Source organism: Colossoma macropomum, unplaced genomic scaffold (genome assembly GCF_904425465.1).
Source record: "Colossoma macropomum unplaced genomic scaffold, Colossoma_macropomum, whole genome shotgun sequence".
NCBI classification, from domain to species: Eukaryota; Metazoa; Chordata; class Actinopteri; order Characiformes; family Serrasalmidae; genus Colossoma; species Colossoma macropomum.
The window spans coordinates 450,529-467,176 of record NW_023495515.1 but is presented as its reverse complement, the minus strand read 5'-3'; the positions used below and the strand labels follow the sequence as shown (position 1 = coordinate 467,176).

Here is a 16,648-nt window from a genome sequence, read left to right as displayed (position 1 = left end):
GATATTGTTCTATTTTATTATTGTATTATATTATATTGTTCTAGGCTTTACATGATTTGAACAGCATTGCATTCTGTTTTGTTTACATCCCAATGTTTTTGGAAACTGCAGTGTAATTTGTTTTATAGCACAGGGTTAATATAATCCAGATTTGTTTCTACAGTTTCTTTTATAGCACAAGACTAATAAACCTGGGGTTATTTCTACAGTTTGTTTCATATCACAGAATTAATATAACCTGTTTTTTTTCTATGGTTTGTTTTACAGAATGGGTTATTAATTAATAATTAAAGTTATTAATATGATAAATATATTTCTACAGATATTTTAAGTAGCTTGAAGGTTTAACTGATTATGTAGAAAAAACATGTTTTTTTATTATTGTCATTCCTTCATTCTGTGCTTCAGCCCCCAGTTCTGCTTATTACTGAAGACAAATCCGCTCTTTAGGAATCATTGAGTACGAGTGTGAATCTGTGTCTTTTCCTGCCTGCGCTGTGTTTAGCTGATGACTCAGCAGTGTGTCCTCCGTGTGTCCCTCAGGCCTGGTGCTGGAAATAGTGTTAACACCACTGAAGGAGCAGAACGATGAGCTGGAGAGGAAGAAAGCAAGAAAAGACAGTGCTAGAGTAAGCACCTCTGCTGCTGCAGGCTCGGTGTGGGTTTGTGTGTTTGTGTGTGTGTGTGTGTGTGTGTGTGTGTGTGTGTGTGTGTGTGTGTGTGTGTGCATGCCTGAAAAATATTTACTTATATATCAACATTTCTGTATCCAGTCAAGTCCAGATTCCTTTCCCAAAAAGGTTCATTATCTACATTGGGTTTTGTTTGTTTGTTTGTTTGTTTGTGTTTAGTTCTTTTCCCAGAACTGGCAAACAAAGCGAAACAAATAAAAACTGTATGTCTCTGAACGATCAAATGAAAAAATAAATAAATATATAAAAACCATAAAATTATAAAAGAAAAAAAAATTGCATCTATGTCTCTAAACAATAAAATAATAAATACAGCATAAAGAAAATAAATAAATAAAATGAACACAAAAAATGACCACTGTCCACATGTCATTAAATAATAAAATAAAACCAAAACAAAACTGAAAATAGAAAATGTCCTAAACAAAAAATGGCAAAAATGAAAAAAAAGTAAATTAAACCTGCTCTACTTTGTCTAAACAATAAAACAAAAAATAAGAAACCAATAATTAACCATATAAAGTTATATAAACACTGTCTCTATGTCTCTAAAATTAAATAAACTAAAAATACAAATAACAATATAAAAGTACATAAACTGCTTATATGTCTTTACAAATAAAAACTAAATAAATAAAAACTAAATAAATAAATAAATAAGGATATACAACCTGTGCATGTGTCTAAACAACAAAATAACAAGCAAAAATTACAATTCATAACATTAAAGTAAATAAAAAGTGTCCATATTTCTCTGAAAAAATCCAATAAAAATAAAAAATCATAAGTACAGCATAAAAAGTAAATAAAAAACTGCCTCTGAAAATAAATTTAAAAAGTAACAAAAAAGTATCCATACACTGTATTTGTCCTGAAATATAATTAAAAAAATATAAATAAAGTATATATATATATATATATATATATATATATATATATATATATATATATATAGTCACTGCCCAAATCTCCAAAGTTGTAACTTTACAGTAGAGGCCAAAAACTTACTTTCAATGTAAGTCAATGGAAGAGATTTTATTCCAAGTCTTTTTGGAGCATTTCTATTGGTCCATTCATTGTGAAATTATTAATTATTGTAAAGGACGGCCACTGTGTTCAAATGATGCAGAAAATTACAAATCAACTAAAATTGAGATACATGTTTTTTCTTTGGACAGTGACGATATTTAGCCACAATTATCTTCAGAATAAAAATGCATTTGAGGATAAAACTCCCAAATGCCCCAATAAGTATGAACATAGTGAACCAGTCTGTTTGTGTTGGTGACTCAGATGTTCTGGCCGAGATCAATGGCACAATGAATGCCATCAAGCAGCAGCACATTTATCTGAAACACTTGCTCAGCTTTTCAGGGAACCTGAGATTTAGCTGGACCTTCTAGATTTAGATTGCTCTGAGCAGACCTCACAATCAATACAGTAATAGTTCACTGAGAGCGAGACTTGTTTTGACCCAGGCCTTCTGAGGTTCTGCTCAGTGTTTGATGTTTAAAACTTTGCACTGAACTTTAAGTGCCCAAAGCTGAAGATATGAAAGATCTTGAAAGGTTCTATTCTAAAAAAAAATGTTCCAAATGTTTCTCCAGCTCAAATGAACCTCATCAAATGTGACTATTTAGCATGTATAAAATGTGGATGCCAAGCCTGCTATGAAGAGAAATGCAGGTCACATTTCAGTCTGAACAGTATAACGCCCTTGTATTCAATACATTAAGCTTTAACAAGCTGGTAATTAACTGGCTGCTTATTACTACGTTATTAAGATCTAAGTAATGCAAATTAAACATTTTCCAAATTGTGTATCTTAAGCTTTTGTACATTGTAGAAATTCTTTATTATGCCAATAATTGCTTATTACAACATTATTAAGCCATAACCACAGTGAATTTAGCTTTTTTTTCAGGGCACATATATCTTTTGAACAAACATTTTAGGCTTCAGTTATTATGCTGTTATTATGGCATGTCAAGCCAATAGCCAATAATTAACCGGTTGCTCAGTATTACATTATTAAGCAGTAACTAGGATGAATTAAGCATTTATTAAGCATTTTCCAGAATGCCTTATCATCATAATGTTAAATATTAAGCGTAATATTAAACTATATTAAACATTAAGTAACATTTCACTCTATTACCACTACTATTATACATTACTACTTTATTACTGATTAGCATTACTGAATTGCCAATACATTACTACTTACTACTACTGTTTATTTGCTACTACATTTCTACTTAATACTATTACTGAATTACTACTACCTTACTACCTTCTACTACTGAATTCCAGCTATGTCATTACTATTATTGAAAGTACTACTATATTAGTACTTATTACAGCTTCTGAATTAAACTGCATTGGTTCTTACTACTTCTGAATTGATACTACATTAGTAATTAGTATTACTGAATTACAAATACATTATAACTTACAACTACTACTTAATACTGCTGAATTATCATAATAGTGCAGTTTATTACTATTGTATTCCAACTACATAACAAGTTATTAACAGTGCTTCTTACTACTGCTAAGGTACTACTACATTGCTACCTGCTACTACTGCTGAACCATTACTGTATTATTATTGACAATAACTGCTGCAGTAGCTATGTCACATGCCAATTCTGTGACTGAATAGGCCCTTTCCACAACGTGTGTAAACACTGGGCTAAAGACGTTCCACTGTTGCCTTACGGACAGTTACTAACCTCAGAAATACAAGGATTGTATCACTTCAGCCACCACAGAAATATGTGTCACTTTATCTTTGTCATAGCTGCCAAGATTGAAATTCGAGAATGTGTGCAGAGCTGTTGGAGAACCAAACACAGATCAATGCGGGAACCCAAACTAAATAAAGGATATAAATGATTGGTGGAGAGATTCCTTCACAGCTATTAGAGTACAGTAAAGTCAGCTAACATCTACAGAACGATAAATCGATGGATTGGTGACAATAACTATAACCAAAATGCTAGATTAGCCATGTTAGCTGGAGATGTTGAAAAAGCTTGCTAAAAAATAATCGAGTAAGCAAAAACACAAACACATGCTGGCAGTGAGGCTTGCCAGGTCATCATGGTCCGTAAGACCACCGTAGACGTACGCAAACACTAGCTCCACTGAACGAACATCTCCTCCCCGCTGACCATTTGCTTTCTCAGATACCAACAGCTATTGAGGGAGAAAGTGAAAACTGTTCCTCTGAAAGTGGCTGTAGCAGCAACTTCAAAGCAAGAACTGCATGTTAACGTTGGTCCTCGTGCTGAAAAAGAGTTTCCTTACCTACGTATAACAATGTTTATTCCTTTATTAATTGCGTAAATTCATTTTCCTCTGCTCATCATCAGCTGACAAACCATTAAAACTGAGATGAGGCTGTTTTTGTTTCAAACTCTAACACTCGAGTGAGCTGAACACGCTCCACTCGTCATCACTGTTAATGTCATTGCTTTAGCAGAAGTAGCAGTACCCTGCAACGAGGACTTCCAGCAGAAAAAATGCGGAAATGTGAAAAGGGCCTATTACGAAAGATCCATTCACACCTGGTCAATTGATGCATCTTGAGATTTAGGATTATATCTAAGTCCCCAAAGTTTGCAGAAATGCAAACTTTGCAATTGCATGCAATTTGCATGCAAAATTTCGCATTTCGAGGCAGCAGCCATCCTTAGCATAGCACAGGAAGAGGCTGAATGGATAAACAATTGGTAATTGGTTGCCATGTAATGAGCAGACTGACATCACACAGCAATTGGATTATAGTCCAAACAACCAGAGACGTATTTGACTGTTAAGTGTAAATGCATGTGGCTAAAGTCATATCAGGAGACGACCCAGATACCAGTCACCTGAAGTGACCAGGTGTAAATGGGGTCAAAGTCTTCTGGTCTTCCATCTGATCTTCCACTGGGTGTACAGACATCATTAATTGAGATATAAGCTCTCCCACAGTCTGGAAAACAGCAGTGACTCAGTCATTGTGTTGTTTGTCTTCTACAGTCTATTTTGCTCTATTTCATCAATGGTGCCAATAACTCTGGGCCTGACTGTACATCTTCATCTCTTGCCCAGAAGAAGAAAATGAAGAAGAAGGACAAGAAAAAGCGAAAGAAGAAGAAGAAGAAGAAGAACAAGAAGAATAAGAAGAATAAGAAGAAAAATAAGAAAAAGAACAAGAAGAAGAAGGTAAGCAGCGTAAAAAGAGGATGCGTGTTCTTTTCTGCTGTGGTAAAACGTAAACTTTTGGATTTCTCTCTCTCTTTCCCAGGATTCCAGCTCATCTTCCTCATCTGATAGCTCTTCCTCGGACAGTGAAGATGAGGAAAAGAAAAAGAAGATGAAAAAGAAGGCCAAGAAGAAAAAGAAGGTAAGAAACTGGCCTAAAAAATAATATATTTATATTTTTTGTCTTTAGTTTTGTTTGTTTTAGTAAACTTGTATTTTTATGTGATGATGCTTAGGATTCGTCCTTCGACAGTTCCAGCGAAGATGAAAAGAGGAAGAAAAAGAAAAAGAAGGAGAAAAAGAGGAAGAAGAAAAACAAGAAGAAGCAAAGGAAGAAAGATAAGAAAAAGGTAAAGCAAAGAAAGGCATATTTATCGCATGTGACTTTAGAATTCCAACAGAATTCCATAAATTTTGATTTTCCCTGTCTGTCTTAGTACTACAGCTCCAGCTCCAGTTCATCCTCCTCTGAGAGCGAAGAAAAACAGTCAGTCAAGAGCATTAAGAAAGTAAGATGACTTTAATTGTGGTTAAATTACTGAATAACTACTACATTACTACTGAATCACTAAAACAGTACTACTACATTACTACTACTGAATTACTAAAACATTACTACTTACTGTACCACTAAAGTACCACCCCATTACTACAACTGAATTACTAAAACATTACAACTTACTTTTATTGCTGCTAAAGTGCTACTATATCATTACTACTGAATTACTAAAACATTATTACTTACTGTTACTGCTAAAGTACCACCACATTACTACTACTGAATTACTAAAACATTACTACTTTCTACTACTGCTGCTAAAGTTCTACCACATTATTACTACTGAATTACTAAAACTACTACTGACTCTTACTGCTAATGTACTACTACATTACTACTACTAAATTACTGAAGCATTACTACCTATTGTTACTGCTAAAGTACTACTGCAATACTACTACTGAATTACTAATGCATTACTACTTATTGTTACTGCTAAAGTATTACTACATTACTACTACTGAATTACTTAAACATTCTTACTACTGCAAAATTACTACTATATTACTAAAATCACTACTTACTACTACTGCTAAATTACTACTACATTCTTGCTACTGGTAACTTACTACTATATTACTACATGCAACTACTGAATTGACAAAAAATCACTACTTACTACTACTGGTAACTTACTACTATATTACTACTACTGAATTACTACATTATTTACTACTAATGCTAAATTACATTACTACTACTGAATTACTATATTATTACTTACTACTACTGCTAAATTACTGCTATATTTTACTATTGCTAAATTACTACTACATTACTACTACTGAATGACAAAGAATACTACTTACAGCTACTGAATTACAAACATTACTACTTACTACACCTGCTAAATTACTATTACAGCACTACTTACTACTACTGAGTTGCTAAAAAATACTTACTACTACTGCTAAATTACTACTATATTAGTCCTACTCAATGACGTAAACATTATAAAGTAAATTATTATTACTTATTATTACTGAATACATACTATGAACTGCTGAATCATAATTACATTACAACCTACTTGTACTAAATTGCTACTACATTACTACTTAAACTACTACACTACTTACCACTACTACATTACTACTTAAACTACTACACTACTATTTATCACTGCTACATTACTACTTAAACTACTACACTACTACTTACCACTACTACAATACTACTTAAACTACTACACTACTACTTTTCGGTACTACATTACTACTTAAACTACTACACTACTACTTTTCAGTACTACATTACTACTTAAACTACTACACTACTATTTATCACTACTACATTACTACTTAAACTACTACACTACTATTTATCACTACTACATTACTACTTAAACTACTACACTACTATTTATCACTGCTACATTACTACTTAAACTACTACACTACTACTTACCACTACTACAATACTACTTAAACTACTACACTACTACTTTTCGGTACTACATTACTACTTAAACTACTACACTACTACTTTTCAGTACTACATTACTACTTAAACTACTACACTACTACTTACCAGTACTACAATACTACTTAAACTACTACACTACTACTTTTCAGTACTACATTACTACTTAAACTACTACACTACTATTTATCACTACTACATTACTACTTAAACTACTACACTACTATTTATCACTGCTACATTACTACTTAAACTACTACACTACTACTTACCACTACTACAATACTACTTAAACTACTACACTACTACTTTTCGGTACTACATTACTACTTAAACTACTACACTACTACTTTTCAGTACTACATTACTACTTAAACTACTACACTACTACTTACCAGTACTACATTACCTCTGAACATATTATATCTGTTCCCAAAAATGACTGAATTGCTACAGTTTTACATGTTACTACTAGTACTGAAATACTACTACTAGTACTACTAACTACATCTACTGAATTTCTACGATATTACTACTGTATTTTGACACTGGCTAAGTAATAGAATTGTGTGCTAGCTAATGTATCGATGTTTGTAGGAGAATGGAGAATGCTCACTTTGGGATGATGGTGCAGAGAAAAAGGTATGAACATTAGCATACAGGATTTGCATCCAGCCATCAGAGATTATGAATTGTATTGAATAAAATTATGACGAGCAATTTTAGGGACTGTAATATCACCACGGCACCATCTGTGGGTCTCTCTGGGCGTCCACACCTTCAACTCTGCTGTCAGATATTTCTGTCCACTCTTCCCACCACCTGCTAATGTGTCTGCAATTACCCCGCAGGGCGGAGGCCCTTGGGTGTCGAGTCGGCTCCCATTTCTTCACTAAACGTGTCTCATCATCACTTTTATCACAGCGCTTCTGCCTAATGGTGTTATTTCATTAGAAGAAGGGTTTCAAAGGCCCTCACAATCAGCTGTTCTGACCATCCACCTTAATCTTCGAATATTTAATAAGGGGAATGAAATTGAGGTCGAGGAGCCGAGCATCTTGGGTAATGTGATTATCCAGAGGGTGGACAGCTGCTTTCTTGTTCTACCTTCCTTAAAAAATAGACCCTAAAAATGCTGAAAAGTGAGTCGATGACTGTCTTTACCTGTTACTATTTATTACATAATAGTGTAGTTAATTGCTTTGTGTAATTAGCTAGATTAAAATTTGACTCACCTTTGGGATCAACAGCTTTTCTTGTTTGCTTTAATGTCAAAAAATGAAGGAAAATGGCAAAAAAGTAAAAATCAATGCTTTTACAATGAGCTACCTATATGACTTTGTAACACGTATAAATAATGAATAACATACTTGTAATGCAATACTTGAATATTTATTAAAGACTTTCTCTTTTAAGTTCCATTGTTTGGGAATAATGCTTTATAAAGTGTTATAAATGCAAAACTGTAAATTTTCACAGTACAATGTTACATTAAATTGTAATTAATTAATTAATTAATCTTTTTCTCTCCTTTCTTTGTCTTTTCTTTCTTTCTTTCTTTCTCAATTCTTTTCTTTTTTATCTTCTTGCTTCCCTCCTTTCTCTCTCTGTCTCTTTCTTTATTTCTTTCTTTCTGATTTTACTCTTTATTTTATTCTTTCTTCCTTAATTCTTTCATTCCTTTTTCTTCTTTCCTCCCATTCCTTTCCTTTCTCTTTCTTTCTTTCTCTTTTTTTCTGTTCCTTATATCTTTCCTTCCTCTTTTTCTTTAGTTTTCCTTCCTATTTTCTCTCTTCTTTTCTCCTTGCTTTCTTTCTTTCTTCCTTCTTTTTCTTATTTGCTTTGATATCAAAAACAACAAAAATGGAAATAAACACAAAAGTTTAATTCTATGCTTTTACAATGAGCTACCTATATAAAGTCTTCAAACACATATACCTATAATTATAAGTAGTGAATAACATATTCACAGTGCAATATTTGAATATTTATTTAAACAGCTTTGGCAGGATGACATTTCATTAAATGACTCTGAATAAAGTGACATTTCATTGCCCTAAGCCAAAGTAATAGGCATTAGTTCAATTTATAACACTGTTATGAAGCACTATGCTATGCAAGACTTAGGAATTATGCTTTATAACAGTGTTATAAATGCCAAAATATAAGTTCATACAGTACAATTTTACAATACAATGTTATTTACTGTATTAAACATCTCTGTTCTTGCAATTACTGGGATAAAGTGTTCATAATCACTGAAATATTGCCTTTTATGTGTTTATCTATAAGTATTATGCTTATGCATGTGTTATAAAGTCGCTATAAAGGTAGCTTTCAAGTAAAGAGCTGTGCATTATATAAACTTGATATGAAATTAGAACATGTCTCTTAAATGGTGGTAGGAGGTGCGGACGGAGTTTGAGGAAGGGAAGACGGGTGAAGAGTGCTTGGCTGGTGCTTCAGGTGAGATTTAATCATTTACAGATATCAGCTCAAACATTCAGCCTTTCAACTTTTGTCCATTCATTCAACTTAAACTTAACTCTTTCCTACATTTCCCAGAATTCCCTGCAGAGGCGGAGCAGGACTGCAGGAGATGTGATGATGAAGAAAGAAGAGAGGAAGCAAAGGAGAAGTTGAAGAAAAAGAAAAAGGTAGAAATTAGTTTGGTAACACTTTCTATGAATGCCACCTTTGTAAGCATCTATAAACGCATTCATAACATGTTATAATGCATGCATTGAAGAGTGAGGTTTCAAATTGAAGTATTTACTGAAGAATTTACTGAAGCACTTCAATTTACAGCACATTACAGGCTTCAAATGTCAGAGTTTAAACTAGTGCTGCCATCAGTGTTTTACCCAATGTGGGAAAGGTAATGTACACCACCGTTAGCTTGGTATTTGTCTTTACTTTACACTCTCCAAGCTGGGACTGACTTCTTTGGCACTGACAGTATAACATGTTATCAACACTACTTATAATGCATTATATTAACAATTCATAATGTATAATAAACATGGCTATAAAGTGTAATCCAGTGTAATTCTTTTTTTTATAAATATTTATAACCATGTTTATAATGCCTTATTAATACATTATAACATGTTATAAATGTGTTTACAGATGCTTACAAAGGTGACATTCATAGAAAGTGTTACCATTAGTTTTACTTTTTTCTCCAACTCATTCTTTCCTTCTTTTCCTGCCCTCTTTTTTCTCTCTTTCTTTCTTTCTTTTTTGTCTTCCTTCTTCTCACCATTCCTTTCTTTCTTTCCTTTTTTCTTTTTGTCTAGACCTCCTATTCACTATGTCACTAATTCTATTTAGAAGAAATTCATATTATACTGTATTTTTTACAATAAATACTTTGTCAAGATTTGACTTCTATTTTTTTTTAAATATGATTGATGAATTGTAGATATGAGGTTTATTATTTACTTCATTTTTATTCTGGAAACATCTAAACATGTGCTCAGCTTCCTAGTTTCACTATTACTTACTTGAATCAGCTGAAGATGAACAAACCCAGCATATTACAATCATTGTATACATTTATCTGATACCAAACTGTTTTTTTTATCACTGAAAAATTCCAAATTTTGAACATTATATGCAGTTTATGTTTTATATTATTAGAGATCAAATATATTAACAGTATTAACATCTTTTCTTGTCATTAGGAATCTGCTTCATCATCATCTTCCTCATCTTTGGACAGTTCATCTTCAGACAGCGAAGATGACAAGAAAAAGAAGAAGAAGAAAAAGAAGAAAAAGAAAAAGATGAAGAAGAAGAAGAAGGTGATCAGAATCATTCAGCTTATGCCAAACATACTGGTACAAGTGGATCAGACACAGCAGTGTTGCTGGAGTTTTTAAACACTGTGTCCACTCACTGTCCACTCTATTAGACACTCCTACCTTGTCAGTCCACCTTGTAGATGTAAAGTCAGAGACGATAGCTCTGTACTGCTGCACAGTTTGCTGGTCATCCTCTAGTCCCCATGTGTCAAACACAAGGCCCACAGGCCAGATCAGGCCCACCACTCAATCCTATCTGGCCCCCAAAAGTACTTTAATTTTTCATTAATATTAGCCTGTTTCGCAGTGTGCTGCACTACAGTCCCCAGCATGCACTGTAACGTAATGTGCTTCAACTCTCCTACCCCAACGACAGGCTATTGGACAGCGATTACACCTCAATTCTAAACAATTCTACACAGTTCCACACCAGTCATATCACCAAACACACTAACTGCAGTTCAACCAATATAAATACTTAACGTCAGCTCAGCAGCTCAGAAACTGAGCCCAAGTCTTAATGAACTTGCAGCAAAGAAAGGAGGCCAGGTGTCTAGTTCAGATCAGATAGGCAGGTTTAAAAGCCTAAGCCCCGGGGATGTTTAAATTTTGAATATTCATCTTCATATGGTCAGTTTGGGTTAAAGCAACACATTAATTAAAAATGAAATAACAACATTTTTTCCTCTGGCCCACAGTTTTAATGAGATTTTTTAACATGGCCCCTTTAGGGGTTGAGTTTGACACCCCTGCTCTAATCTTTCATCAGTGGTCACAGGACGCTGCCCACAGGACGCTGTTGGCTGGATGTTTTTGGTTGGTTCTCAGTCCAGCAGCGACACTGAGGTGTTTGAACTCCAGCAGCATTGCTCTGACTGATCCACTCGCACCAGTGCAACACACACTAACACACCACCACCACGTCAGTGTCACTGCAGTGCTGAGAATGATCCACCATCCAAATAGTACCTGCTCTGTGAGGGTCCATGGGGGTCCTGACCACTGAAGAACAGGGTAAAAGGGGGCTAACAAAGTATCAGAGAAACAGATGGACTACAGTCTGTAACTGTAGAACTACAAAGTGCACCTATATAGTAAGTGGAGCTGATAAAATGGACGATGAGCATAGAAACAAGGAGGTGAACTTAATGAAGATTATTTGTATTTGAATGACTGCTACAGTCGTGGAGTCATAACAACCGAGCACTGCAGCTGGGCTTCAGCCTGGAACTACAGATGGTTTGAAAAGTCAACCTAGAAAAATGTATTAACGTCATTAAACCGTGACGTTCATCATAACCTCATTAATGCGATATTGACATGTTGACTTTGACACCACTGCTTTATACGTAAGATAATAATTATAAACATTATCCTGAATACAATGACCTATAATAAGATTTGTGTCTGAAATTTGCTTCTATAGTTTTTGCACCAGAGCTACGAAGCTAATGTAGCTACCAATGCTGAATCTTTTATGTGTAGGACTCCAGCTCATCTTCATCCTCCCGAAGACTCCTCATCGTCTTCAGAGAGCGATGACGATGACAAAAAGAAAAAGAAGAAGAAGAAGAAGAAGAAGAAGAAAAAGAAGAAGAAGAAGGCAAAGAAGGTAAACACTGTTTGAATCATTTTGTTTAGCAGCAACAAAACAAAAAATGTATCAGTGCAATAAAAGATGACTTATCCTTAAAAGTATAGAGCCATTGTAATTGTTATATTATGATTGTTATTACAATATATTGATTAATAATTTTACTTACCCATTATTAATGGGCTTGTTTGTCATTTGTTTTCAATGGTGACAGATCTGGACTGCAGGCAGACCAGTTTAGCACCCAGACTCAGCCATGCTGTTGTAATACTTGCAGAATGTGGTTTTACATCGTCTTGCTGAAATAATCAAGGCCTTCCCTGAAAAAGACGTCATCTGGATGGCAGCATATGTTGCCAAAACATGTATATATCGTTCAACATTAATCGTGCCTTCACAGCTGTGCATGTCACCCATGCCATGTGCACTAATGCCCCCCCTATACCATCATAAATACTGGCTTTTGAACTGTACACTGATAACAAGCTGAGTGGTCTTTAGCCCAGAGGTCACAGCGTCCATGATTTCCTTAGGGCAATGCAATTCCAATCGGATTTTTACAGATGCGTCTCTGATGAGTCTTGACACTCTTCGAAGTGTCTTTTGCATCACTTGCAATGTGACAAACAAAGACAATGTCAAATCCAGAGTGATGGAAGTGCTGGGATTCAAGAAAAGCACCAAAGATTCTTACTTATACCAGAGAATTTTGAAGAGTTTGGAGGGCAAGATGATGCACCTCCAACTCCCCTGCATCCCAGTTTGAAACGCCTATGTCATTACCTCAGCAACCCATGCAGATAGGCTGGTGATGTCTGATCACACAAACCAGATCTGATCACTTGCAAATGACAGTGCAGACAGTCGTCTCAAAAGATCTGATTTGAGAAACAAATCCGATGTGCATGCAGTCGGAACACAGCCAGAATGTAAAACACAGATTGTTGTTTTGCTAATTAACTCAATTTTTTTGGGCAGGCGCAGATAAATTTAAGTCAAATTACAGAACGCAGATATTAAGTTTTTCTAACTAAATATTATATGTGTTTCTAGTACTAAGACAGCTTGTGTTGGACTAACTAACATTAACATTTTAAATGAATAGTTTTCAAATTCCTTGTTCAGGTTACAAAAACATGTTGAATAGGTCAGCAAATATAAGTTAAAGGCTATAATTACCCCAAGAGATCAGCTGTTCATTCCATATATCTCTTTCATGTATGCTCCCTTGATAAACCTGGACTAACATCAACTCAGACTGTAGTGACTACACAGTGGAAGATGACGGATGACCAAAAGACCCTTGACTCAGCCTTTCAGCTAAAGGGAATAACGTTAGTGTGCATACATTGCATGATCTGTACTTATTCTTGGCAAACTGGTTTTAAGGTTATGACAAAGCTAATGCCTTGCGTTGAGAATTTTTTTTTCTATTGATTTCTTTGTGTTATCAGTAGTGTCCAATACAGTATCAGTATGGATGCAATATTAGTAAATACTAGTGTTGGATTAGGTGTGTTAGACCACCAGCATTTGGCTTCTCCTTTACTTTTCAATGCAAGAGTTAAAGGTCCACTAAATGGAACAGTGTAATTCCCACTGCAGATAAAGTGACATGCAGGGGACAAATTTTGTTCAGAAGAGGTTGATGGCAGCAAGATGAAAGACTCCTGAAAAAACAGCAGCATTTGGGAAGCACAGAGTTCATACACAGAGTATATCAGACAAGACGATTCTTGTTGCTCAAAGGTGAGGCAAGAGGCTAACCTGGTAGCTACCATTAGCACATGTGTTTAGGGTGATAGTGAGGATTCTCTCTGGCCAATCAGTAGTCTGCACTTTTTCCATGTCTCTCCTTCTGGTCTTGGCTCAGCTGGCTTGGAACCTGACGGAGGTGATGCCAAAAACAATACCAGGTACCAGGTTTACTTAATGGAAACCCAAAAAAGGCGAGTAGAGTCTAGTGGAGTTCAGCCGGTACCATGCGGTCAAAAAGCGGCTTTAGATAATGGTGGAGGTCAGCGTGTGAAATTTCTCAAATTCTGTTCACAGGATTCCAGCTCATCTTCATCAGACTGTTCTTCATCAGACAGTGATGACGACAAGAGGAAGAAAAAGAAGAAGAAGAAAAAGAAGAAGAAGAAGAAGAAGAAGAAGAAGAGGAAGGCGGAAATGGTAAGATTCTCCACACTGAGGCATTGCAGCCCAGCTTTCCGTCTTACATCCATACTTAAACTCTCAGGTTCCTAAAAGGTTCTCAGCTCAGATGTACAGAAGAAACCTTTATACGTGTCATTTACCGAAAAACTTTCCATCCTTCGCAAAGTCCTTTAGGGAACCTAATGTGCTTTTTCCATGACTCGGGTCAAAACCTTGTTCCTGGAGATCTAAAGTCAGAGACCAACCTTCATTTATTTAATTTCCAGCTAGAGCAGACATACATTTTCCAGGAGATATGACTGGGAAGATTTGATACCAGACAATCTATTTGCATAAGGACAGGGAAAGCCAAAGGAAACAGGAGTTTCCCAAACTGGAGGTCAAAACATGAATAAAAGATCCAGAAGAAAATGGGATTCCAAACAACCACCTGCAAGACCTGATAGGTCTCTAAACATTTCCACATCAGATAAACAGCAGAGATGGAAGAAAATCTCCATTCTTACTTCAGAAAAAAATCTATCCTTCCATCCTTCCATTGTGAGAAGACAACTGTCTATACTCTGGCAAAAGAATGAAAGATCCTTCAAAGCGTCAGTCAAGCACGGTGGAGGATCGCTGCAAGTTCAGGGGACGTACAACAACATCTGGAGTCATTTTCCATGAATAAGTGCTGATAAGTACAAACGTGTTCATACGCCATACAATACCCTCCGGAAAGCGTTTGATTGGAAGACTTTAATTCGACAGCAAGATAACAGCCCCAAGCACATCATTTAGAAGACCAAGACATGTTCTCAGAGTCAAGACCTCAGCATCACTGGCCATGTTTACATGCAGCCTGATAATCCGTAAATAATCCGATTCATTGAACTCAATCAGAACAGAATATGTCCATGTAAACACCTAAATCAGAACAGACTTGTCCAATAGAGGCTACTCTGAAATCAGTTTCTATCTGATTGAACGAGGTGGGTAATCCTGTTAATAATCCTTTAAGGAGAAGAATAAAATCCGTGTAAATACCTGCATCTGATTTCATTTCCAATCGGAAAGGTAACATCTACTCTAAGTGGTGCTCTATGCATGCAGGTAAATTTGGATCGGATTACTTGTAGTGTGCAGGTCAATGGAGATTTTCATCTGTTGAGTAGAGTGAGCATATAAACACCTCAGTCTTAATCTATCTACTCGGGATGAATTCCAGTCGGATCGGTGAAAATCTTTGATGTAAACCTGTAGCCGCTGAATGGGATTATTTAGACTGTGAGAAGAAAATGTAAAACCAACTTCTAAGACTGAACTGTGGAGGGGTGTGAATATGTATCCCACATGTTACTCAACCATTTTAAGTTGAGGGAACGTTTTTGATGTTTTTATACACTCAAATGGCATTTTTGAGTTTGAATCAACTTACTTCAGTTTAGTTGGTAGCTTTGAAACCACCACGTTTAAAAAATGACTGCTGGACTGCTGATCTAATCATCTGTAGTCGTTTCTCTCTCATTAAAGTTACTCAGCAAATGTGTATAATTGATTGAATCTCAGTAAACTGTGCTGTTTAAGTGAAATACAGTGGCATGTTCGTTTTCTTACACTGTAAAGAAAAACGTTCGTCAGTGTAACGTAAAAAATTACTTCATGTGGTAACAAGTAAAATAATTAGTTTTATTTAACTCAAAAATTACTTTGATCGAAAAAATCTTTCATTCAAAGTCTTTATTTGGGGTGAATAAAACAACTTAATTTACTCATTTTTTACGTTGAACTGACAAACGTTTTTTTATAGTGTAACATGATCTTGTTGGGTAGAACTTAATCTTTCCCATTGGCTCCTGGTTCAGCCTGTTTGCATATTGGGTGCTTCTTTCCCTTTGTTTTACTTACCATCAACGTGTTTTCATTCCACCCAGGCAACCTTTCCTCAGGTGTATATGTTTCAAATGTGCTTTACTCAGCTGTCTGATCTTATGTTGTTGGCTAGAAGGGCAAATTGTTGTTGTAAGTGTTCAATATCAATGAAATGTATCAATTAAATTGTGATTTTAAGTTTGACTAGCAAAAAAGTAGAATTTATAAGTTGCACAAACTTCTGTTTATGTTAATCTAATACATTTTTTTTTAGTTTTTCTAACATGCAGCATTTAGTATCTTAAGTACA

At 35.2% G+C, this 16,648-nt stretch overlaps 1 protein-coding gene across 2 annotated transcripts in view; it reads left to right on the top strand.

The window, feature by feature from the left end:
- The window catches only part of LOC118802286 (protein FAM133-like), a 28,076-nt gene extending 13,626 nt beyond the window's left edge, over positions 1 to 14,450 (top strand). For both annotated transcript variants that reach the window (XM_036562777.1, XM_036562778.1), the window contains exons 6-16: positions 544 to 629; positions 4,722 to 4,907; positions 4,990 to 5,088; positions 5,183 to 5,296; positions 5,384 to 5,455; positions 7,525 to 7,569; positions 9,333 to 9,393; positions 9,493 to 9,584; positions 10,614 to 10,733; positions 12,219 to 12,345; positions 14,380 to 14,450. In XM_036562777.1, coding sequence (XP_036418670.1) covers positions 544 to 629; positions 4,722 to 4,907; positions 4,990 to 5,088; positions 5,183 to 5,296; positions 5,384 to 5,455; positions 7,525 to 7,569; positions 9,333 to 9,393; positions 9,493 to 9,584; positions 10,614 to 10,733; positions 12,219 to 12,275 — 932 coding nt within the window. In that variant the 3' untranslated portion in view covers positions 12,276 to 12,345; positions 14,380 to 14,450. The remainder of the gene's footprint in view (positions 1 to 543; positions 630 to 4,721; positions 4,908 to 4,989; positions 5,089 to 5,182; positions 5,297 to 5,383; positions 5,456 to 7,524; positions 7,570 to 9,332; positions 9,394 to 9,492; positions 9,585 to 10,613; positions 10,734 to 12,218; positions 12,346 to 14,379) is intronic.
- Positions 14,451 to 16,648: the final 2,198 nt, after the last annotated feature.